Source organism: Otolemur garnettii, unplaced genomic scaffold, assembly GCF_000181295.1.
Source record: "Otolemur garnettii isolate 467f Iridium unplaced genomic scaffold, OtoGar3 scaffold00007, whole genome shotgun sequence".
NCBI classification, from domain to species: Eukaryota; Metazoa; Chordata; class Mammalia; order Primates; family Galagidae; genus Otolemur; species Otolemur garnettii.
The window spans coordinates 20,608,533-20,634,147 of record NW_003852402.1 but is presented as its reverse complement, the minus strand read 5'-3'; the positions used below and the strand labels follow the sequence as shown (position 1 = coordinate 20,634,147).

Below are 25,615 nucleotides of genomic sequence, written 5' to 3'. Positions count from 1 at the left end.
ACCCAGCCCCAAAGGCTGGATGTTCTAGCGAGAAGGCAGGCAACATGTTAACAAGTAAATAAACATAGGAGATCATGGTGAGTACTTAGAATTGCTACATGGAAGTCAAATATGATAGTCTGTAAGTTTGGAGTAAGACCATGTCCTGCAAGCCTCCACATACTACCCACCAGCAAAACTCAAATGAGTTGGCAAATCCTATGCAACCTTGGCAAGACCCCACTTTTCCTTCCCTGAAAATGCATACTCTCACTACTAGCTTCATCTGGAAACAAAAGAACAAATATCCCTATTTATGGTCTTTGAAATAAGTCAAAGATGTCCTTGGTCTCAACAACAAGCCATGTTCTCCTAACATAGCCCTCATCCTCCAACCATTAACCCTCGCCCTGATCTGCGGATCACCTTTCCTGATCTCATCTTTCATCCCTCCCTGCTACCTCAAACCTTTCCACTGCATGCTGTGGAACTCGAGGTCAGAGATCAGCTAACCACAATCTCCTTAATGTCTTCTTATATTCCCTTTTTCTACCTATCTAACCCAAACCTCTCTCCCCTAAGGCCCCTGCTTCTCCTGCAAGTGGCAGTTGCCCTCCCCCACCTCAGCTTCCACGTTGTAGGGCCCAGAGGAGGGGTAGATGTCTTTCTTGCAGTTTAGTAATGCTTCCAGAAGATTCTTCTGTCCTCAAGAAGATCATTTCTGGATCCTGTGCCATTAGACTACAGCTCCCACTAGCCATTCTTCCTGAAATTACCCTCCTATTCCCCCCACCAGTCTGTTCCTCCTTGGTCCTTGAAGATTTTAGCTCCTGGATCACTGCCAACTCTCTCTAATGCTGCTCCTGTGGTTCACCATTCTTGGAGATGATCCTCCCAGTGCCCCGACCTCTCAGTTCCTTTGCTTCCTCTACTCTTTGTTAGTGGTTCAAACCTGAAAGCATTCTAGATCTTCCACTTACCATTATTTAACTTTCACCTAATCTCAGCTTCATCATCTCATCCTCCAATCTCTATGTCATGTCTAGAACCCCAATTCTATCATCCTTCCACACACTGGGACCTACAGTCCATTGTCCCTACCACATTTTCATTGCCTCTTCTCTCTTTTATCCTCACTTTCCTCTCTACTCAGGTGTTAGGGGTTGAATTGTGCCCCGCCTCCAAGTTGAAGTCCTAAATCTTGACACTGGTGAATGTGACCTTGTTGAAGTACAGGAGCTTTGCAGATATAATCAAGCCAAGATGAGGTCATTGGTGTGGGGACTAAGCTAATAGAACTGGCGTCCCTATAAAAGGGACATTTGGGCACAGTTACACACACATGCACACATGCACGCATGCATATACACACACAGAAAACAGCCTCGGGTCAAGACAGAGGCAGAGATTTCAATTATGCTACCATAGCCAAGGAATGAAATGCATGAGGCTACTAAAGCCATAAGGAAAAAGGAATCCCTCCTACCCTCAAAGAACTCAAGCTAGACCTCCCATTTGATCCTGCAGTCCCATTACTGGGTATCTACCCAAAAGGAAAAAAAATTCTTTCATCATAAGGACACTTGAACTAGACTGTTTATCGCAGCTCAATTAACAATCACCAAAATGTGGAAACAGCCTAAATGCCCACCAACCCAGGAATGGATTAATAAGCTGTGGTATATGTACACCATGGAATACTATTCAGCCATTAAAAAAATGGAGACTTTACAGTCTTTGTATTAACATGGATGGAAGTGGAACACATTATTCTTAGTAAAGCATCACAAGAACAGAGAAGCATGAATCCTATGTACTCAATTGTGATATAAGGACAATTAATGACAATTAATGACATGGTGGGGGTAAGGGAAGGGAATAGCAGAGAGAGGGAAGGGGGGGTGGGGTCTTGGTGTGTGTCACAGCTTTTGGGGTAAGAAACGATTGTAAGAGGGACTTTACCTAACAAATGCAATCAGTGAAACCTGGTTTCTTTTACCCTCAATGAATCCCCAACAATAAATTAAAAAAAAAAAAAAGAATCCCTCCTAGAAGTTTTAGAGGGAGTATGGCTTAGCCAACACTTTCATTTCACACCTTAGCCTCCAGAACACTGAGACAAAAAAATTTCTGTTGTTTTAAGCCACCCAGTTTGTGGTACTCTGTTATAGCAGCTCTATGAAACTAATACATCAGGTTGAATTAGATATGGTCAAATGATAAAATTGTGATGAAAATTATTAAACGGTGAAATGATAAAATCATTCCCTTGCATATGCTCTGGGTTCCCTTGCCTTTCTCTTTATTATACTTGGATAAACAATGAAACCTCATTAAATTCAATTCTCAGTCCTCTCTGGCAAAACCTGGCTGGAGAAAAAAAAAAAACAACACAGAGAACTACGTTGACTGGTTTCACTTAAACAAACGCTTATTACACGTAACTGTAATTGGACCCTAATGCTGCTTAGTGATATTATACTTCTCCATCCCATTCACTCTTCCTTACTCCAATAAAACTATTTCATATTTTCTCTCTCCCAATACCTCATCCCTAATCTTCAATCTTAGCTAATGATCTCGCCACCTATTTCAATGAGAAAATAAAAAACTTCACAAAGAATTTCCACAAGTTCCCATGAGCGCATCAGCCAACCGACTCCACATTCGTCAGAATATTCTCTGCCATCTCTCTGTGCTCCTGGTTAAATCCAGCTCTTACACTACATACTATCCCTTCTTTCTCTTCCTCTTTCCCCTCTATTATAAAATTTTCCCTACCAGATCATTCCCATTTGCTAATAATTGCCCCTTTATTAAAAGAACAAACCAACCCTTTTGATCCAGCTTTCCTTCCAGTGACAGCCCCCTCTCTCTCCATTCCGTCACAAAATGACATTTATTCCAGTTTACGCTTGATTATTAATTAATTAAATCTTGGCTTAATTATTAATGGTGCCCTTTTCAAATATGTTTCAGTTTGAATTGTTAATATATGGTTAGCTTACCTTTTAATATAAAACTCTTAAGAGTTATCTATTCCAATCCAGTGATTTTTTTTTTAAAGAGCTATCTATGCTCATTCTCTACAACTTCTTGACATCTATTCTCTTTGAGCCCCCACTGTAAACACTACTACATTCAAATTGCCGTTTTCAAGGTCATCGACCACATCCGTATTGTTAAATCTCATTGTCATTAACTCCCATTTCTCATCTCCTTGACCTCTTAGCAGCATTTAACGTAGCTGGTCATTCCCTCCTTCATAAACAATTTCTTCACTTGCATTCAGGGCACCACACTCTTGATTTTCTTCCTGTCACAGTGTTCCAGCTGGTAGGAAGAAAGAAGGAATAAGTAAATATACGTCTCTCTCTTTAAGGAAACTTCCAAAGTTGCACATAACTCTTCTACTTGATCACATGGCCACCCTTAACTGCAAAAGAGGCTTAGAATTATATTATTCATTCATATATATGTAGTATGTACGTGCATATATATATGCATAATATATACATATACATACACATACACACGTATCTATATATAGTGGGGTTTTTTTTAGGCAACCGGATAAAAATTGGGATTCTATTATTATGGAAGAAGAGAACAAAGAATATTTGAAAACAACTTGCAGAGTAATTTTCAGCTTTTCTAAAAGATTTTATTTTTTAATAGTATGAGAAAACAAGGCCAGGCACAATGATTCATGCCTGTAATTCTAGCACTCTGGGAGGCCGAGGTGGAGGATTGCTGGAACACTGGAGTTTGAGACCAGCCTGAGCAAGAGCGAGACCCCATCTCTACGAAAAATAGAAAAATAAGCCAAGCATTATGGCAGGTGCCTGTAGTCCCAGCTACTTGGTAGGTTGAGGCAGGAAGGTGGCTTGAACCTGGATTTTGAGGTTGCAGTGAGCTAGACTGATGCTGTGGCACTTGAGCCTGGGCAACAGAGTAAGACTCTGTCTCCAAAAAATTAAATAAATTAAATTAAAAAACAAACTTTTGAGCGGCACCTGTGGCTCAAAGGAGTAGGGTGCCGGCCCCATATGCCAGAAGTGGCAGGTAAAAATCCAGCTCCGGCCAAAAACTGCAAAAAAATAAAAAAATAAAAAATAAACTTTTATAGAACATAGCCATGCTCCTTTATTTACATATTGTCTGTGGCTGATTTCACTCTATGACAGCAAAGCTAAGTAGGTGCAACACAGATCATACAGTCTACAAAATACTTAATTTGGTCCTCGACCAAAAAACATTTGCTGACTCCTGGCCTACACACAATGAAATAAATAGAATGATTTATATTAAGGTGAAAAAAAATCATCAACCACAAATGTACAAGATAGTAGAGGCCTGACTCAATGGACTTGAATGAAAAAGTCCTGATGGTTAGAATCAGCACAAATTACATATGGGTAGGACAAGAGCTTGAAACCCAAGAAAATATGCTCTTAGACTACCCCAAAAGAAAAAATACCCAGGGCAGCACCTGTAGTTCAGTAGGCAGGGTGCTGGCCACATACACGGAGGATGGTGGACCTGGACCTAGACCAACTAAAATAACAACAACTGCAACAAAAAAAAATAACCAGGAGTTGTGGCAGGTACCTGTGGTCTCAGCTACTTGAGAGGCTGAGGCAAGAGAATAGCTTGCACCCAAGAGCTTGAGGTTGCTGTGAGCTGTGACTTCACGGCACTCTACCCAGGGCGACAGCTTGAGGCTCTGTCTCAAAAAAAAGAAGTCTGGTTTTTAGTAGCTTACTACAACTAAATAATAGTTGCAGTTCTCCTGGATGAACCATTCCCCGACAGATCCTCTTCTCTCCACACTGCTCTCTGCCCTGCACCTTCTAATCTGTGGTTAAGTAACACTTATCTGTCAGACTTCAGCATAGATGTCATCTCCTCAAAAGCCTTCTTTGATTCCCCAAGACTAGATTACATGTTCTTACCTTATTATGGCACTTAACATGTCACACTGAAACTGTCTGTCAACCTCCCCCGCTAGATGAATCCGTGTGGGCAGAGGTAGGTAGCTGGTATTCCAATACAGGCCCACTGCCCGCCACACACTTTTATAACATGTTTGGAAAATGAATGAATGCCACGGAACCATTATATCCCTCAAGAGTCAGACTGCATGGTGTAAGTACACTCACACTCTGCTTAATGGAGGGAATATATTCTGAGAAATACGTCGGTAGGTGATTTCAGTGTTGTGTGAACATTCTGGAGGGCACCTACACAACCTAGATGGTATAACCTACCCTAAATGTCTAGGTTACAAGCCTGTACAGGGTGCTACGGTGCTGCATACCATAGGCAAGCGTAACACACTGGTATCTAAACATGGAAAAGGTGTAGTGAAAATATGATACAAAAGATAAAAATGGCACGTATGAACTTACATGAATGGAGCTTGCAGGACTGGAAGTTGCAGTGGTAAGTCAGTGAGTCTCCAGTGGAGGTGAAGGCCAAGGACTCTAGCGTACACTCAGGCTACACTACATTCATAACAACATTTTTCATTCTTCAATAATAAATTAATCTTAGCTTACTGTAACTTTATATTACACACTTTAATTCTTTTAAATTTTTTGACCGTTTTTAATAACACAGCTTACAATACAAACATATTGTACAACTGCATAAAAATACTTTATATTATTCAATAAGCTTCTTGTTTTTTAAGTTTTATATATTTTTACTTTTTAATTAAAAACTAAGACACACGTTAGCCTAGGTTTACACTCAGGATCATCGATATCAGCGCTGTCTTCCATGTCTACACGGGAAGGTCTTGGGGGAGGTCACATGAAACTGCCTATTACATACGGTAAATGCGTCGACCAGTAACCCAGGCCCTGATCGAGTATTACGTACTTACTATTTATAATTGCATGTGCTATGCTTTGATCAGCCTCCCAGAGCAGGGAGGGCATTTTACACCAGCATCGCCATAGACACCTTGAGGAATGCTTTAGGCTACAAGGCATGTGCAATGGCTAGAACATGATAGAAACTTTTCATCTCCATTATAATCTTATGGGACCACCTTCCACATATTTGGCCCCTTTTTAACCAAAATATTGCTAGGCACTAACTGTACTCAGTTTTGGAGACTAACAGACCATAGATTCTCTGTTCAACGCTATCCTCTTTCCTGCCTCTCTGGAGGGCAGAGCTCCAGTTTTAACTTGGATCTTTTCTCTGGCCATGTACCTGGCAGGAGAATCAAGACTACAGCCCTCAGAGTGATTCATCTAAGGACAGTTCAGGCAGCAATGTCACGCGTTTAAGTACAGTGAGATGTGAAAGCAAACTCTGTTAAGGGATTCCTGGGAAGGAATCATACATAAAAGAAAATGTGTGAGGAAGAATGCCCTTTTTTCCTGACTTTTGATATGCCTGCGTTTCAAGAGGTTTTGCTAGGAGCTGTTTGCAACCATGAGTGTAAGAGGATAAAAATCCCTCGCATTGGCAGAGAATGGCAGAGAAGAATGAAGGACCTGGGTCCTTGATGACATGAATAAGCATCTGAAACCACCTCATGGTCAAATGTATTAAGTGAAATAATAAACTACTTGTATTTAAACTACTTTTAGGGTAATACTTTCAGTTGAGCTTTCCTTTACTTGTAGACAGAAACATGCTGACCTAAGTGGCTATATTTTAAGAGGAACTTTGGCAAACTGGGTTCATCTAAATAACAAATAATGGCCATGACTTTGGAAACTTCTTCTATTTTTTTTTGAGGAAAAAAGATTAGGGATTTAAGCCTAGAAAAAAGATGACTTGGAAGGAGATACAATAGCTCTATTGTAATGTGAATGAAAAATCCAGGACTAACGTGTTTTTAACTAATAGGAGGAAAAAGTGCAAACAATCAGATCTACTTAAAACAGGTTTATGGGGTGGTGTGTTTTCTCATCGTTAAGAATTCTGGCTATAATTTCATGACTCCTTGTTGGGAGCATGAGGCTGTGCTAGCAAACTTCTGAGTTTCCTTCCAACTCTTTAGAGGCCATTATCTTACTCTTTGGCTTGGTGGGATGCAGTGCAGTAATTGTACAAGCAGGAAAAGTACAGCTGACTCTTTAAGAACTTGGGATTGAACTGCATGGGTCCACTTATAAGCAATCTTTTTCCAATAAAAGCAGACAGCATTCCACATCAGCAGGTTCCATATGGACAACAAAATGCTTATTGAAAGTGGAGTATTTGAGAGACACAAAATCCACAGATAAGAGGGCTAACTCGTTGTCTACATACGTCTCCCAAGCCAACTCTGAGACTTAAGTATAAACAGGGATTTGGGGTATGTGCAAGGATCCTGGAACCAGTCCCCCAAGGATCTGAAGGATGACTGTAAATAAAATCACCCATGTATACTTTTATATTAATTGAGATTCAATCTTTAAAATTCATCACACTGTAATAACCTCTGGACACAGTCATGGAACACAAAAAAATGGACCAAAGCAAAATCAAAATTGAAAGCTGCTCAGCAAGAAATGTTAACAAAACCCAGGATTCTTCTTTAAGGCAAAAAAGGCAGAAGAAGGGAATTATTAATGATACATGTACAAATTGCCAAGTATAAACTGGGCCCCCCAATAAGACTTATAGGAAGGGCTTACTTACATAAATACAGTGTATCTCAAATTTATCTGTTAAAATGTAAAGGAAATCTAACATTTTAAACAAAGCTATACTTGGCCTCAGCATGCTTTTAGATTTATGGCCATTCTGTTTAGCAGGAACTGCTTTAAATTCTGGAAATTTAAAGAAATAGGACATAAAAAATGAGCTTAATTTGCTCATTCTAGATTCCTCTTCAGAACTCTTTTGCCTTCATAGCTCTAATATTTTCTATTGAAAAATTCTTTGTTCAACTTCAAGGAATGGAGAGTAAAAATAAACCAGAATGAAGAAAGCAGCAAATAGGGATTACCGTGGCTAATTATGCTAATAAGAATTACTAAGCAAATATACTGAGTCCAAACAATATACTATTATTGTACCAACATAATTGGTATAATGATGGAATGTCTCTAATGCCAGAGAGGGTCCTGAATCACTTTTCCTATCAAAATTGGAATCATACACTCTGGGAAGCCAAGGTAGGTGGATTGCTTGAGCTCAGGAGTTCAAGATCAGACTGAGCAAGAGCAAGACTCTATCTCTAAAAATAGCTGCGTGTAGTGGTGGGCGCCTGTACTCCTAGCTACTTGGAGACTGAGGCAACAGGTTCCCTTGAGCCCAGGAGTTTGAGCTTTGACACCATGGTACCCTACCCAGGGTGACAGAGTGAGACTCTGTCCCAAAAATTAAAAAAAAAAAAAAAAGGAATTGAAATCCTAACAGATTCCAGTACATAAACCTTTGTGGGTATATAATTTGAAGAACTGAATTGCAAGGGCTAATTTTTTTCACATTGGAGAATTTTTCTGTACATGTCAAGATTGTTGCTTTAGGTTTTAATTAAAATGATACACAGGCCAAGTTCTTTATTATGCCTCTATTTTAGCTGAAGTTATTTTTTTTTTTTTTTTGAGTCCGAGCCTCAAGCTGTCCCCCTGGGTAGAGTGCCGTAGCATTACAGCTCACAGCAACCTCCAACTCCTGGGTTCAAGCGAGTCTCTTGCCTCAGCCTCCCAAGTAGCTGGGACCACAGGCGCCCGCCACAACGCCCGGCTGTTTTTTGGTTGCAGCCGTCATTGTTGTTTGGCGGGTCCGGGCTGGGGATTTGAACCCACCACCTTAGGTGTACATGGCTGGCGCCTTAGCCGGTTGAGCTATAGGCGCCAAGCCAGCTGAAGTTATTTTAAACATCATGAAGAATGAACTTTATCTGTACCCCTACAGATTCATTTCACCCATATTCTTCAGAGGTACTTCTGACCTTTTCCTTATTTAAATCTTTATTCATGTGTTTATTTTCTTAAACTCTCGTTTATTCTCATTGACATCTGTTAGTATGTTTTTTCTTATCAAAATGGCTCTACTGAATAGAAAGGTTTATTACCTCACTGCACTCTCCTAACCTCCGTAATGCTCACATACTTCTAAACATAGTGAAAGTGCTGAAGTAAAGCATTCAAGGAATTTCACTTACCATTCAAAGAGTTCGCTGTCATTTGTAAAGAACAAATTGGCTTTTAATTGATGACATAAAGCATATTGAAATTGAGTGATATAGTTTTCCCAGGGCCAAAAATTTATTGCACATGATTTATAATATTATGTACAATGCAGAAAAGAAGACGTTTTCACATTTCTTAATACGCTTCTCTTTTAAAAGTTTCAAATTTTCGAACACGCTAAGACTACACAACAGCATTGGCAACATATATGCTGAATTTCAGTATTTTAACACTGACATGAATCTCCCTCCACTTTATAAAGCTCATGACATCATACTTACTGATTTATAAAAACAATGATCTTTAAATTTTTGTTTCATGTTACCTTAAGGTTAGAACCTCAACAAACACGAAGTCAGGAACCGAAAAATAAAAATTTACCAAGTATTATAACTTTATGAAATTATCATTTTTAAAACATTACTGCTTTCACATTTCTATATACTGTTCATATATAACTTTCAGTATTTTATATACTCTAAAAAGAATCGAAATATAGTTCAAATTTTATTACACTTTCGATAGCACCTCTAGGAACAAGCCAAGTAAGACTGCTTGCACTTCAAGGAATTAGGCACCAATGAAATTCATTCTGAGTGTCAATTTCCCAGAGAGAAATCATTTCAGCCATTGCTCTTTCTGACTTATTTCCATCTGGTTTAGCTGAGAGGACAGATCTCAAAAGCCACACCACCACAGGATACAATCAAAGATGGATGACATTCTGACACTCTAGCAGTACCATGAAGAATGCTTACATTCTTTGCCTATACATTACAGCTATATTTTATTATATTAATTGACATAGAAATTATAATTCTTACTTTTATGATTGCCTATATTATAAATATAGGTTATATGTGTTACTGCCATAAAATATAAGTCAATATAAAAATCATAACCATAATGTCCCCTTTTCCCACTCAAAAATATATTACAAAAAATAATTTATAAAAGCCACGAAATAAATTTTTAAAAATACGAATTCTCCAAGATACCAAAAAACCCTAAAAATAATGTGTTTTACTAGGTCAAACTCTTTTATTCCCAAGTTCCTCCCACCCCAATGATGCTCTGATTCAGCAAGAAGCAAGTCAACTGACAGCCTAGTCCTCCGAGACTGACAACTAAATGAAGGGGAGGGAGTCGTAACCAGCACCCTGAGCAAAAGGCCTGTTTCTAGTTCCCTCATGTTTTAAGTCACCGGGCCAGTAAGATGTGCTGACCAGAGCTCTATAATTCGGGGACCAGAAGGTTTCACTCCCTCCCTCCCTTTTCAGTCGTTTTTCAGAAAAGTAGACCATCCTTACAGTAACCAAATACATTCCCTGAAATCTCAACCTAGGACCCCTGAGCAAGCTACTCCCTACAACCCCCAAGCACAGGAGAAACCATCACCACTGTTAGCCCCTAGCGACTGGTTCTACCACTGAAATCCCCACCTTTTTGGATCATGGATGTAGGTGCCGGGGTGATTTCTCACTGTGCTTGCACGCTGCGCATGCCGCCCCACACATGAACTAATGCTCACTCATTTCATGCCTTGTTCATTCCACCTCTAAGAACACCCCTGCCCCCATCAGTCAGGGAGCTGGATCTGAGGTAGCCCTCCACAATCAATCTTTAGGAAGCACCTTTGTGGGTTCATTACCAAAGTAACATGCTAATTTTCTACTTCATAATAAATCAACAAGAAATTCAGATATTCGAAATTCTGAACACACAGCACGGCATCCCCCCCACCCCGCCTCCATTCCCCCCTCACACTCAAGAACTCTGCCTTCTTTTTGTAACTGCCACCAACTCCTTTTCTTCCTTTGTTTCATCCCCCTTCAATCTAACTGAGGGAAAGGATTCAGTATCTGTAAGACATCCTTGATTATCTCAGACATTCATTTTATTCTTTCAATAAATTTATTGAGCACCAAACTATGTGCCAGGCACTGTATGAGGAAGGAGGAACACGAAGTTGAATAATGACAATGACAAAGACACAATGTCTGTCCTTATGGAGTTTACCATCCAGTGGGTCTGGCATCAATCAAATGAATACATGTAAGATTATAAAGGTGTGAGATGCTAAGCAGAGGTATGTGGTCACATGAGAAATATACCAGCAGCTCTCACTCTGTGACAGGAATTGAGAATGCTTCCCAAGGAAGTGATGAATGAGCTGACACCTGAAAGACAAATAAGAATTACCTGGGCAAGAGGGAGGGACAGGTAGTTCAAGACAAAGGAACAGCATCAACAAAGGTCCTCTGGTGCAGGGAGCACTATAATTCTCACGCCAGGTACTAAAGAACAAGAAAGGTAGAGTGCAAAGTAAAACACGGTATACAACGAGCTCAAGTGGGAATAGTAATAACAGGTTACCTCTACTGAGTGTTTTCAGGTGATGTGCCAGACACCGTTTCAATCCTTTTAGATATTAACTCATTTAATGCTCTAACTACCCTATAAATTAGATAGTGGTCCTAATATATGTGATCTGGTAGGTCACATAAAATATTTCATTTCCACCCTATGGAAATGAAAAGCTAGAGGTGAGAGTAGGAGTAGGTGGGTTGCCTTGATTAAAATTGCACATTGAACAAAAAAAGAGAATTCTGCCCACAGTACAGAGTGAATCTGAGGAGAGATGGAGCAGCTGAGAGAAAACCAGTTAAGGTAGTGACAGTAAGGCAGGCTAAGGTTCTGACTGTAGTTTATGTAGGGAATGGTTAGAAGTGAAGGAAAGCAGACGAATTTGACAGATGTTTACAAAGCAAAATGATAAGACCTGGTGATGAATTGATAGAGGAAGGTGTCGTAAGATGAGTTCTAGGTTACCAGTTCTAGGTTACACACAAGTTAACAGAAACTTGTTAAAAAGAAAGTCCTTAACTCCGATACTGACACACATGGGACGACAACAATAAAAACCCCAAAAGGAGTTTCTGATTAATTTTTCCCCACATACATTTGCCTGTGATGATACACAGCCATGCTTATGTGACTTAACCTAAAAATGCTTCATCACAACCGTGTCATATGGTGCTGTTTTGAAATTCTAGGACAAAATGAGAAAAGAAAAAAATGTAAGATACAAAGAGTTTTTGACATGAAGGAAATTAAAAAGCAAAGTATCTAAAATCTACTACAAAGCTATAATCAAAACAGCAAGGTAACAGCATAAAAACTGACACACCAATGGAATAGAATAGAAAGTTCAGAAATAAATCCACTATTTACAATCAACTGATGGCAACTTGACAAAGATGCCAAGATCACACAATGGGAAAAGGAGTGTCTCATCAGTAAAGGGGAAAACTGAATATCCATAAGCAGAAGTATGAAATAAGACCCTCAGCTGACACCAATATAAAAATCAACTCAAAATGGATTAAAGACCTAAATGCAAGAACTGAAACTGTAAAAATACCAGAAGAAAACTTAGGGGAAAAGCTCCATGACAGTGATCTTGGCAAAGATATTTTGAATATGACCCCTAAAGTACAGGAAACAAGGGAAAAACAGACACATGGTGGTATCATATCAAACCACAAAGTTTCTGTACAGCAAAGGAAACAATCAACTGAGTGAGGAGACACACCACAGAATGGGAGAATATATCTGCAAACCATGTATTTTTTAAGGAGTTAATATGCAAAATATATAAGGAACCCAAAACTCAATAGCAAGAAAACAAATAATACAATTTTCAAAAATGGGTAAAGGACCCAAATAGACACGTCTTAAAAACAGACATGTGGATAGCCACCAGGTCTGTGGAAAGGTGCTCAATCTCATTTATCATTGGGTAAATCCAAATTGTTAGAATGGCCATGGTCAAAAACCTGACAGATCACAAGTATTGGCAAAGACATAAAGAAAAAGAAATCCTTAAACACTATTGGTGGAAATGTAAATTAGTACAGGCATTATGGAAAACAGTACGAAGGTTCCTAAAAAGTTAAAAATAGAACTATTGTATAATCCACCAGTCCCACTACTGAGTAGGTATCCAAAGGATTATGAAATCAGGATGCTAAACAGATACTCATGTTCACTGCAGCATTATTCACAATAGACAAGATACAGGATCCACCCAAGCATTCATCAACAGATGAATGGATAAAATAAATATGAGATATTTACAAAATGAGATATTATTATTGAGCCTTAATAAAAAGCTAGCCGGGTGTGGTAGCATGCGCCTACAATCCCAGCTTCTCAGGCTGAGGCAGGAGGATTGATTGAGCACTGGGGTTAAAGGTTGTAGTGACCCATCTTCACTCTGGCCTGGGTTACAGGGCCAGACCCTATCTCAAAAAAACAAAGAAAGAAAAACTTAACCCTTGTGACAACCTTGATGAGACTAGAGGACACTGTGTTGAGTGAAATTAGGCAGGCACAGAAAGCTAAATGCTGCATGAGCTCATAGGGAGTGTGAAAGAAAAGAGCATCTACCTCACAGGAACAGAGTAAAATGGTGGTTACCACAGGTTGGTGGGGGAGGTCAAGGAAATGGGAAGATGTTTGTCAAATGACAAAAATTTCAGTTAGTAGAAATAAGCTCAAGAGAGCTATATTGTACATCATGGTGACTACATTTAATAATATATATTGTATACTTGAAAATTACTACGAAAGTAGATTTTAAGTGCTCTCACCACAAAAATAAATGTGAGGTAAAGCACGTTAAGTAGCTAGATTTAGGCACCGCAAAGTGGACACACATATCAGGACATCATGTTGCACACCCTAAATATGTAAAATTTTTACTTGTCAAATAAAAATGAACAAAACCCAGAGCAACCCTCCAAAATTTTTAAAAAAATAAAAAGCAAAGCATAATTACTATTTCTATGTCCTGAAAATTAGTAGCTCTCTCTTAGAGATTTTTTTTAAATTCAGGACTTGATGAATTCATTTCTAATTTACAGCCATTAAAAAAAGTTGGTGAGGTTTACCTTATAGGGGTACAGGTGAATCTTTCTAAGAGTAGAATGTGAATGTTTTAAAGCAATAACTGAGAAAATGACATGAAGGCTGTGTTGACCAGTTGATGGAAGTATTTCAGATTGCATGTGAAAACCCCACACTGTACCCCAGAAGTGCATTAATGTACATAGTTACCGTTCAATAAAAAAAAAGAAAAAAAAAAAGTTGGTACATTTATTATCAGTTTATTCCTGTATTTCTCACACTGCTAAATAATTTGAGCTTAACTTAAAAATTGTCCCACTATCCTTTAAGTAATACACAGTAATACATCACACACACTAAAGTATTATAGTTATTTTTAAAAGAAAAATAGGTAAAAGTCATTCCTCCACTCACCATAACCCTGGGAGAATCTGCAAATTAACGACTAAGCTAAAATAAAAGCATATAACTAGGCTTCAAGTCAAAAGACCAGGTTAATAATTGTGATTTCAGTCAAGTCATTTGTCCTTCTTAAGCCTTCGGGTATTTTTTTCTTTTTAATTCAAAATCTCTAACGTGTAATATCTATCTCTCAAAATTTGTTATGGGTGTTAAACGAATATTTCTGAAAATATTTTATGAATTTTAAGCTTGTATAAAAATAGTATTTTGTATAAATAAAAATTGAACTAAACATATAGAGTACTCAGACTATTATCAGCTCTACTGCTTATATGATTTTCTTTGAAAGGCCAGATAAATTTAAAAAAAAATAAGAAACACTCAGCTTCTTTAACACTGCATGATTATAATAGATCACAGAAAAAAATTAAATTTCTATAGGTCAATCCAGAGAAACACTGTTAGCTCTGAAGAAGTTATGGTCCCATCAATCCTTTTGCATAAAACAGAGACTGTTCTTGCTGAATATCTCTCTACAAGTCAAATGTTCTCTTCTAAGGGCTGTACATCTAAAATCTTTAATTAGACCTTTGCATTTCATCTAATGTTATTATATAGTTTTACGTGATTTAATATGGTTTTTCAAATACTCTGAGATAAATGTCAACAATTTCATGGCTGTATCCTCAGTACCCAAAACAGTGCCTGTGTTTTTAAGTAATAGATGTATAGAATGCATAGATGGGAGGATGAGGCTAGTACTATTTATTCTTTTCCTTTTTTTGAGACAGAGTGTCAAGCTGTCACCCTCGGGAGAGTGCTGTGGCATCACAGCTCCCAGCAACCTTGAACTCTTGGGCTCAATCGATTCCCTTGCCTCAGCCTCCCAAGTAGCTGGGACTATAGGCCTCTGCCACAAGGCCTGGCTATTTTTAGAGACGGGGTCTGGCTCTGGTCTCGAACCTGTGAGCTTAGGCAATCCACTCGCCTTGGCCTCCTGAGTGCTGAGATTATAGGCATGAGCCACGGAGCCTGGCCCCATTCTTTTGTTTTTTTGTGAGATATAGTCTTGTTCTGTTGCTGGAGTTAGAGTACAGGGGCCATCGGCATAGCTCACTGCAAACTTAAAATCCTGGGCTCAAGCAATTCTGCTGCTTAGCCTCTTGAGTATTTGGGACTACGGGCACATGCCATCACACCTGGTTAATTTTTTTATTTTTTATTTTTGTAGAAACAGGGTCTCACTCTTGTTCAGGCTGGTCTCAAACTCCTGAGCTCAAGCAATCCTCCCACCTTAGCCTCCCAGAGTGCTAGGATTATAGGCCTGAGCCACCATCATACCTGACCACTAGATACTGTTTTCAATAAAGCCTGAATCAGTCCAGTACTTAATGTAAATGAAATATGTATTTCCCCCCAGAGCACTTCAATATAAGGACAGTTATTTAAGTCACACCAAATAAGCAAAGCACCATAAAGTGTTGCAACATGGTTTAAAATTTTCAAGTATCAAGAAAGAGTAATCCAGCTGTTTCATGTTCCATCTTGGATATATTTATATTAAAAAATGTCAATTTTAAAATAGACACCACGAGGTTTAATTCTATCAGAAATATATTTTAAATTTCTGTTTCTTAAACACTGATGTACTTTTATTTCATAATGCGTGATTAATATTCTCTCATGTTGATTTCAACCTTAATCCCTAGAAAACAGAATTCAAAATTTCCCAGTAACTTTTATTATAGAACACTGTGTGTGCGTGTATGTATGTATGTATCATATAGAGCTTTAATCATAACTAGCTTTATAAATTCAGTTTGTGCACTCACCTAGTAATACTATAAGAATGGTATGAAATTGATTTATGTGCATGAAAAAAATTCTCTGAATACATTTCACTTTTTAAAGATGAAGATAAAGAATATAAATAGTATTAATTAAAGTATTTATAGTTACAAATGCCACCAAATTTAGCAAGAATGACTTTTTTACTTCTCACAATAAATGTTTAAAGGAATGTACAAGTAACGCTTTTTGAATTACTCAGCCATGTACTCTAACATTTTGCCTTTGTACAGTTTGTGCTTTCATTTTACATTTGTACCATCTTTTTGTTGAAAATTATAGCTTCTATTTATATATGATAGTTTACTCATCACTTAAATGATTTTTTCCCACATTTACAAGACATATTATGCGTTCAATAGGGTGAAGATTTTCCAGAGTGTTTCAAACCCATCAATTATATAATTTATTAATTTGTTTGAACTTTTTACAATTAAATAATTATAGATTTAAGTACATAATTTTAATAACATTTACAATGTAAGCCTCTTTTATTTAACATAAGCCTTAAAAGCATTTGAATTTTTGTAAATAGTAAATTATTAACAAACAGTAAGAAATAAATTCAGCAATCTGTGTGAACAACAGGTTTTCACTTCTCTTTTTAAAAAATGCCTGTCACGAGATATCAAAATTGGGAAATGACATCTTTTCATTAGGCATGTACTATTTTACAGAATGTATTGACTTCCCTAGGTCACACAAGCTTATAAAAGGGTTAACCCCAACCCCAACACAACCAAAAGATTGTAATGCTAGTACCTTATACTTTCTTTTCTTTAGTTTTTTAGTACCTCATACTTTCTAAATGGACTTTGGAACAGTCACCACTGTTCACACTGCATTTCATTTTACTGTCTTTTTATGAAAACGAAAGTTTCCACTAATTGGCAACATCCACATTATAAAAATAACCTTCCTACTGAGGAGCTGTAATTTGGGTCTTGACTGCCATTCCTGTTATTCAGCTGTCATCTTCTTTATGTTATGGAGAAGAGCATCTTTTTCCAAGTGAGCCTCTGCAAGAGCCATTTTAGCTTTAGCCAGTTCCTGTTTAAGAGATTCATTCTCTTCCATGAGCTAAAATGATAAATTGGGAAAATAACAGAATTCATATCATTTTCAGAAAATACAGACTGTATGTAGTACACAAAGGTGTGATACTTGGAATAGTAAAAATACAAATGCTGGTGAGGGTCCACTTAAGTTGAAAATTGCTTCAAGAAGCTATTTGGAAACACGTATTCCAAGCACTAACAAATAGTCCTATATATTGACCCAGTAATTCAAAATACTAACTCCTGATTTCCAGATACAATAGTGATTTTGTTTCCTATTAATTTCCCTGAACTCTGTGTGCCTATAGACATTGGTGATCTACCTCTATTTCCTAACCCTTTCTCCTTTGGGTTTTTACGCCAAAGCCATTTCATGTTTCTCTCTCACCCTATACCCTTTTCAACTTTTCTTCTATTTTTTAAGAGCCCTTAAATTTTGATATTGTTAGATTCCATAGTTGGTCTTCTCGCGTCATCTCAGTCATCCTCTTGATGATCTCATCTACTTCCACAGCTCTAACTACCATAGATAGCCTGATCAGCACAAACTTTTCTCCTGAGGTCCGGGCTCATATTCTGAATATCCCGTTAGACATTTTCATCTAGATGGCAAATATGTCTCTCTGACCCTCTTTAAGACTTAGAACTGATCTAGTGGCTCACATCTGTAATCCTAGAACTTAGGGAGGCTAAGGCAGTAGTATCACTTGAGGCCAGGAGTTTAAGATTGGTTTGAGCAGCATAGCAAGACCTTATCTCTACCAAAAAATAGAAAACTTAGCCTGGAGGCACACACCTGCAGTCCCTGCTACTCAGGAGGCTGAGGCAAGAGAATTGCATGAGCCCAGAAGTTGGAAGTTGCAGAGACCTATGGTGACACCACTGCACTCTGGCCTAGGCAACAGAGCACAACCATGTCTCATATACACAGCAAGACTGAAGTCAAGTATTTCATTCTCTTAAAGCCTTTCCCTAACCCCCTAGTATGAGGATACAATAAAACTAAGGGCTGTAGGCATTTATAAAGATACAATGAGTTCTTAGTCCCAACTTTAAGAATTCTGCCTTATAGACCAAATGAGATACTTCCCTGTACTGGCCCCACCTCAGAGTATGACACGTGAACACTGACTGCATTTTCCCACTACACTGAGATCTTCACAGACAGGAATGGTATACTGCTCCATTTGCACACCTAACTCAATACATCTTTGTTGAACAAATGAATTAACTCACTTTGTGGTTAACTAAGAGAATTAAAACCTTGTTGAATATTTTGCTTATTTTATAATGGCAAAAAATCAGAAGGAACTCAAATGTTAGCAACTGTTAACAGGAAGGTTCAGAAATGACAGCACATGTTAACTATTAGTATCTTAATACTTCACTACTTTAAATGTAGAAACTGAATCTGAATTAGGTTTTCCAATACCTGTTCCCTAGTAAAGTCAAATGAGCACTCAGGAAAGTTAAGTGACTGAGAAGGCCGAAGAACTTCTGGACTTGTCTGCGTGGCCCGAGTGGTGTTAGTGACACTACACTGGTTCTTCAGATCATACTTTCCGCTGGTCAGCAGCATTGAATCAGAATCACTTTCAACATTTTCCTTCAAATCATCTCTAGTGTTAAGCATGTGAGAATCTGATCAAACAAATAAAATGCTCAGATAACATGTCCAAGTATTTGATAAGTCTTTAAAAGTTCTATCAGGAATAACTCAATAGAGATATATTTATAAACATATGACAGTATATATGACAGTATTACAGGATAGAAAAAATATACAAAAATCAATGAGACCAAAAGCTCATTCTCTGAAAAGATCAACAAAATTGATAAACCTTTAGTTAAGACTGGCAAGGCAAAAAACAAATTATAACAATCATAATTGAAGGAACATTACTACCAACTTTACAGAAATAAAAATGATTATAATGAATACTATGAATAACTACATGCCAATAATTTGATAACTTATATGAAACAGGTAAATTCTTAGGAAGACACCAACTACCCAAAAAGAGCCAGGTGTGGTGGCTCATACCTATAAATCCTAGCACTTTGGAAGGCTGAGGCAGGAGAATACCTTGAGTCTAGGTATTTGAGGTTACAGTGACAGCAAGAACTTGTCTCATGTTAAAAAAAAACACAAGAAAACTAAGACCAAAATGTTCATGAGTGGACATAAAAATCCTCAAGAAAATAATTAGCAAACTGAATCCTCCAACATATAAAAATAATCATACACCATGGCCAAGTGGGATTTGTCTTAGGAATGCAAAGTTGATTAATACCCCCAAATCAACTACTGTAACATGTCATATCAACAGAACAAAAAACAACAGCCACAAAAGCGATCATCTCAATAGATAAGACAAAGCACTTAGGGCTGGACATGGTGGCTCATGCCTGTAATCCTCGCAATCTGGAAGGCTGCGGTGAGTGGGTTGCCTAAGCTTAGGAGTTTGAGACCAGCCTGAGCAAGAGCCAAGACCCCATTGTCCCAGCTACTGCAGAGGCCGAGGCAAGAGAATCTCTTGAGCCCAAGATTTTGAGGTTGCTGTGAGCTAAGATGCCACAACACTCTACCCAGGATGACAAAGTGAGACTCTGCCCCCCCCCAAAAAAATTTAAAATATATCAAAAAAGAAAAAGCACTTGACAAAATCCAATATGTTTTTATGATAAAAAAACACAACAAGAAATTAGGAATAGAAGGGAATTTGCTCAATCTGATAAAAGGCCTGATTTACAAACACCTTACGGCGAACATCATCATACTTAATGGTGAAAGACTACGTGCTTTTCACCTCTACTAAAATCAGAAACTAGATAAGACTGCCTGCTGCCATGCTTCTATTCAACATTGTCCTAGAGGTTCTATCCATGGCATCTGGGCAAGAAAAAAAACTTATCAAAAGTGTCCAGGGCCAGGCATGGTGGCTCAACCGTAACCCTAGGACTCTGAGAGGTAGAGGTGGGTGGATTGCCTGAGTTCAGGAGTTTGAGACCAGCCTGAGCAAGAGTGAGACACTGTCTCTAAAAACAGCCGGGGATTGTGGTGGATGCCTACAGCTACTTGGGAGGCTGAAGCAAGAGAATCTCCTGAGACCAAGATTTTGAGGTCGCCATGAGCTATGATGCCACAGCACTCTACCCAGGACAACAAAGTGAGACTCTGTCTCAAAAAGAAACACACACACATACACACACACACAAAAAAAAAAAAAAAACAAGAAAAAGAAAACAAAAGTATCCAGATTGCAAAAAAAAAAAAAAAAAAAGGCAATCTCTACTCACAGATGATTATCTTGTATATAAAAATAACTAAGGAATCAATTATTAAATGTAACAGGATGAATTCAGCAAGGCTGCAGGATACAAAATCAATATACAAAAGTTAATTGTATTTCTATAAATTTCTAATGAAGAAGTAAAAAATGATATTAAGAAAATAATTCCATTTAAAATATCAAAAAAACACTTAAGAATAAAATTAACAAAAGAAGTATGAAACTTGCTCTCTAAAAACTACAAAACATAGCTGAAAGATCTAAATAGATGACAAAATTCACACGTTCATGGATTAGAAGACATTAAGATGGAAATACCGATGATCAAACTGACATACAGCTTTAGTGTAATTCCTCTCAGAATCTAAGCTGGTTTTTTATAGAAATTATCAAGCTGATTCCAAAATTCACACGGAAATGCAAGGGACCCAGAAAAGTCAAAACAATCTTTAAAAAGTTCTACAAAGTTGGAGGACTCACATGTGCCAATTTCAAAACTTACTCCAAAGCAAGTTGGTGATCAAGCCAGTGTTTTATTGGTGATCAATAAAACTAGAATCCATAAACAAACCCATGTCTACGTCTTTATCCACACCCAGAACACAAAAGCTAACGCTAATGCATCCATTTGAATTAAAAAACTAAATTATTTAAAAACTGAATCTAAACAACTCTTAAAACATTAAGGAAAATCTTTGTGACCTCAGATATGACAACAGGTTCTCAGGTCATCCAAAACAGAAGCAACAAAAGAAAAAAACAGATACACTGAACACTGGTGTCTTAGCTTAAGGAACTGGCAGAGCCGCCTCGACCTGCAGCAACCACCACCCTGATCAGTCAGCAGCCAAACACTGATGCAAGACTCTTCTACCAGAAAAACATGACTCACTAAAGGCTCAGATGAGCATGAGCATTTTTTAGTAATAACTAATTTTTTCATTTAGGTAAGAACATTGCTTTTTAGACATAATGCCACTGCATACTTAAACTACAATACAGTATAAACATAACCTTCATATGCACTGGAAAACGAAAAAATGCATGTGACTAACTTCATTATGATATCCACTTTATTGTGGCGGTCTGGAACCAACCGCAATGCGTCTGAGGTGCTCCTGTCTAAAGAAGGGGTGTGGTTTCATTCATGTGTAGCAATTCCATCACCATTGATGGAAACTGCTATTCTTTCCCCCCATAGACTTGTCTTGGCAGCCTTGTCAAGATCAACTAACCATTCTGGATTCTCAATTCTATTCCATTCCAATAAGCTTTTAGCAACTCCTTTTCTACTTAGGTGGAGGATGTTTCTTGCTTCCAATTATAAAAGCTGACTGGTACTGCTTTCTTCAAATGTTTGCGAATTCTTGGATATATGTTAATATCATTCTTTTTTTACTATGGATGCTGTCTCTATTTACCATAATCAATCTCTAGTGATTGCAGAAAAGGAGGAGTTGGGCTACTGAGTGAGATACACCAAGTCTGACACCTGGGTAGGGAACCAATCCCTTCCTGGGGCTTAGCAGATGCACAATCTACCCTCAGTGTCTTCGCCTATACGTAAACCTGCTGTGCAGGAGAAGGGGAGAGAATCTAAAAAAGGGCCTTTGTTACTCATGCCATTGTCTCAGGAATTTGTTCTAATTTCAGTACCTTTGGGGGAAGATTCCTCCTGTTTTTGAGAAGGAACTTGCTTAGAGTACTTCTCATGGACTCTCGTAGTCCCTTTCTCACTCCTAACCAGGTAAGAAGATACCACTTACCTCATTAATTAGGTCAGTCCCTTCTCACTTATAACTAAAGACAGTATCTTGCCTGCAAACCACACGCTCTTTGTTTTCCTTTATCTATCAGACAGACCTACAGTTTGGGGAGCTAAAGCATTTGGTAGAGCAGTGCACCAATCCTATCTTATCACACACCTACACTATCCTTTCCACTTGAGCTTCTCTCAGTAATGAAGCTGACATTTTGATTATACAAGGTTGGTTGTGTGTACATAAAAGAATAGTGAGAAATAAAGCCATGAAAGCAATCACTAAGGAGCCAAAAGTAAATCAAGAGACATGTAGGACCATGAAAGCCTCTCTGTCACTGAAAGCACAGTTGTTAAAACAGGTACTGTGCCAACTATAGATCACTTACTTCTAGGGTAGAGATTCATACATAGATGATACTTTATTACCATGTACTGAGAGTGTACCTCAATCATCTACTATTGCTTGTATACATATATATAAAATAAAGGAATGGAAAAAGTAATCAATATGTAAACATTTAAAATGTTTTTCATATATACCTCTGATATGAAAAGAGCCATCATCAATTCTCTCTACCACAAGATGATCAATATGTATAGTTACAGGAGTGGGTTCATGAGATACTGCACTACTCCGAGGACTGTCATCCTACAGAAAAGGGAAATAATATTGGCAAAATGTTATCAAAGTAAATGATAATTGTAAAGTAAATGATCATTTTTAATGACTATTTCAATCATATTTTTAATGAGTTAAAATATATCTTTACATGCTTTAGTTCAGGGGTCCTCAAACTTTTTAAACAAGGGGTCAGTTCACTGCCCCTCCGACCGTTGGAGGGCTGGACTATGGGCCCCGGGATGAGTCGGCTGCGAAGCGGGACTGGCAGCGGCAGCAAAAACACCCGGCGGGCCAGATAAATGTCCTTGGCGGGCCGCATGTGGCCCGTGGGCTGTAGTTTGAGGACCCCTGCTTTAGTTGATATAGTAAGAAAACTACTTGTTATGTTTTGACATTTTATAATCATTTTTCTTTTTGAGACAGAGTGTCATTCTGTCACCCAGGCTGGAGTGTAGTGGCATGATCATAGCTCACTATATCCTCAAATTGCTGAGCTCACCATACCCTTGAAATCCTGAGCTCCCACATAAGCCTCCCAAGTAGCTAGGACTATGGACAGGTGACATCACACTCAGTTTTATCTTTTAAAGAAACTTTTTGTAGAGATAGGGGCTTACTGCGTTTCCTAGGCTGGTCTCAAACTCTTGGCCTCAAGAGGTCATTCCACCTTGGCCTCCCGAAACTGCTGGGATTTCCAGTGGAAGCCACTGCTCCTGGCCACATTTTATAACTTCTAACAAGGATCTCTAAATCATTCAACCCAAAGACCAACAAATTCATTTTAATAAATGCCTACATATATTATATAGAGAGTATATATTGTAAAGAAGGCATTTTCTTAGACATGAATGCAAGTCCAGATAAGCATAGTGTACATTTATAATATGAAGATATAAAAGTATCTATTAACATACTTTTAAATTAATTTTCATGTTAGAAACTTGTATCTTCATTGGCATTACTGTTGCAACAGTTTCATCTTCCAAAAAATGTTGAATATTCATAAGAGAAGATATAAGAAACTCAGTGCTGAAGTTTTCAACATGGCATTGCAGGAATCCATTTTTTTCTGCAAGCAATGAGTGTATTACAGCACCAGGCCCACTTACAAATCTCAAAGAAATCTCAGGAGAAGATTTGTAATGAATCGCCACTTTCTGATCTGAACCTAGGGAAAATAAAAATAGGAAAATAACTTTGTAATGCTATTCAAAAATATCACTATCATTTGTCATTAAGAGGATACTGTTATTTTGTACCTTAAAACAGGGATAGACAAAATAGTTTTAAGAATTAACTCCTAGTTTAAGTAATATCCTATAGTACATACACAGTATAAATTTACACACTCCAATTTCAAATTTTTTAGGTAAATTTCTATGACAATAATGCTGACTTCCCTATATTTTCTATTTTTTGGTAATAGAAAAAAACATGTCATAACTCTGATATAACACTTAGGTACACTAAAATACACTCTAAAGTAAATGATCTATCTGTATGTTTAAATGATGACTGTCAGGGTATTAAAGTGATCCTTAAACTATTTCTTAAGCAGCACCAGGCCTGGCGTGGTGGCTCTATAATCATAGCACTGGGGGAGGCCGAGGTGGGAGGATAGCTTAAGCTTAGGATTTCAAGACCAGCCTGAGCAAAAGCAAGATCCCATCTCTACTGAAAATAGAGAAAATTAGCTGGGTGTTATGACAAGGTGCCTGTAGACCCAGCTACTTGAGGAAGCTGATGTAGGAGGATTCCTTAAACCCAGGAGAGGTTGCTGTGAGCTTGGCTGACCCCATGGCCCTCTAACCTAGGGCAATGGAGTAATATTTTGTCTCAAAAATAAATAAACAAAGCAACAAAAAACTGAGGGCCTAAGGTTTTATATGTTCCTCAATAAATCTGAGTCCTCAAATAATGGAAAAGTAAAATACATCACTAAAATGTTTCTGTTAGAAGACAAACCTAAAACTGAAATTATAGTAAAAAAAATATGTACCTATGTACACACACACTATTTATTATACCACGTATCTATGCATTGGCCTTGTTCCAAAAAATAATTACAGATGGCTTACAGAGATATAAATATACAAGTTTTAAAAACAAATTTCAAAATTTCAATAAAGCTTCCATAGAACATATAATTTGAAAAGTGAAAGTAGTAGAACTCTGAGGTAAATTACTTGTGAACTGATCCTTGTGGTAACTATATTCCTTTTTCATGCTACCAAGATGAGTAAGAGGTAATATGCACGTGGTATAATCTGATAAAAGAAGTAAACAAGGAAAAAAACAAAAGAAAAAAGGCAATGGTATATGTTAATAACCCAAAATACATTATTTAAATTCCTATGCCAGGCTGGGCATGGTGGCTCCTGCCTGTAACCCTAGCACTCTGGGAGCCCAAAGCGGGTAGACTGCTTGGGCTTGGGAGTTCGAGATCAGCCTGAGCAAGACCGAAACCTTGTCTCTATTAAAAATAGGGAAACCAGCCAGGCATAGTGGCAGGTATCTATAGTTTCAGCTATTTGGGAGACTGAGGCAAGAAGACTGCTTGAAAGAGGAACTAGTGGCTCGGCGCCTATAGC

General features: G+C 37.9%; 1 protein-coding gene across 3 annotated transcripts in view; it reads right to left on the bottom strand.

Moving 5' to 3' along the window:
- Nucleotides 1–11,159: 11,159 nt before the first annotated feature.
- UHRF1BP1L (UHRF1 binding protein 1 like) overlaps nt 11,160–25,615 on the bottom strand; it is a 93,135-nt gene continuing 78,679 nt past the window's right edge. Inside the window, exons 18-21 of one of the 3 annotated variants that reach the window (XM_012801280.2) lie at nt 23,939–24,192; nt 22,943–23,051; nt 18,780–18,988; nt 16,410–17,369 (exon numbers count right to left, since the gene is read on the bottom strand). In XM_012801280.2, the coding sequence (XP_012656734.1) occupies nt 17,250–17,369; nt 18,780–18,988; nt 22,943–23,051; nt 23,939–24,192 (692 nt within the window). In that variant the 3' untranslated portion in view covers nt 16,410–17,249. Of the gene's footprint in view, nt 11,309–16,409; nt 17,370–18,779; nt 18,989–22,942; nt 23,052–23,938; nt 24,193–25,615 lie in introns of those variants that run through there. The other 2 variants (XM_023509417.1, XM_023509418.1) reach the window with 2 other exon arrangements.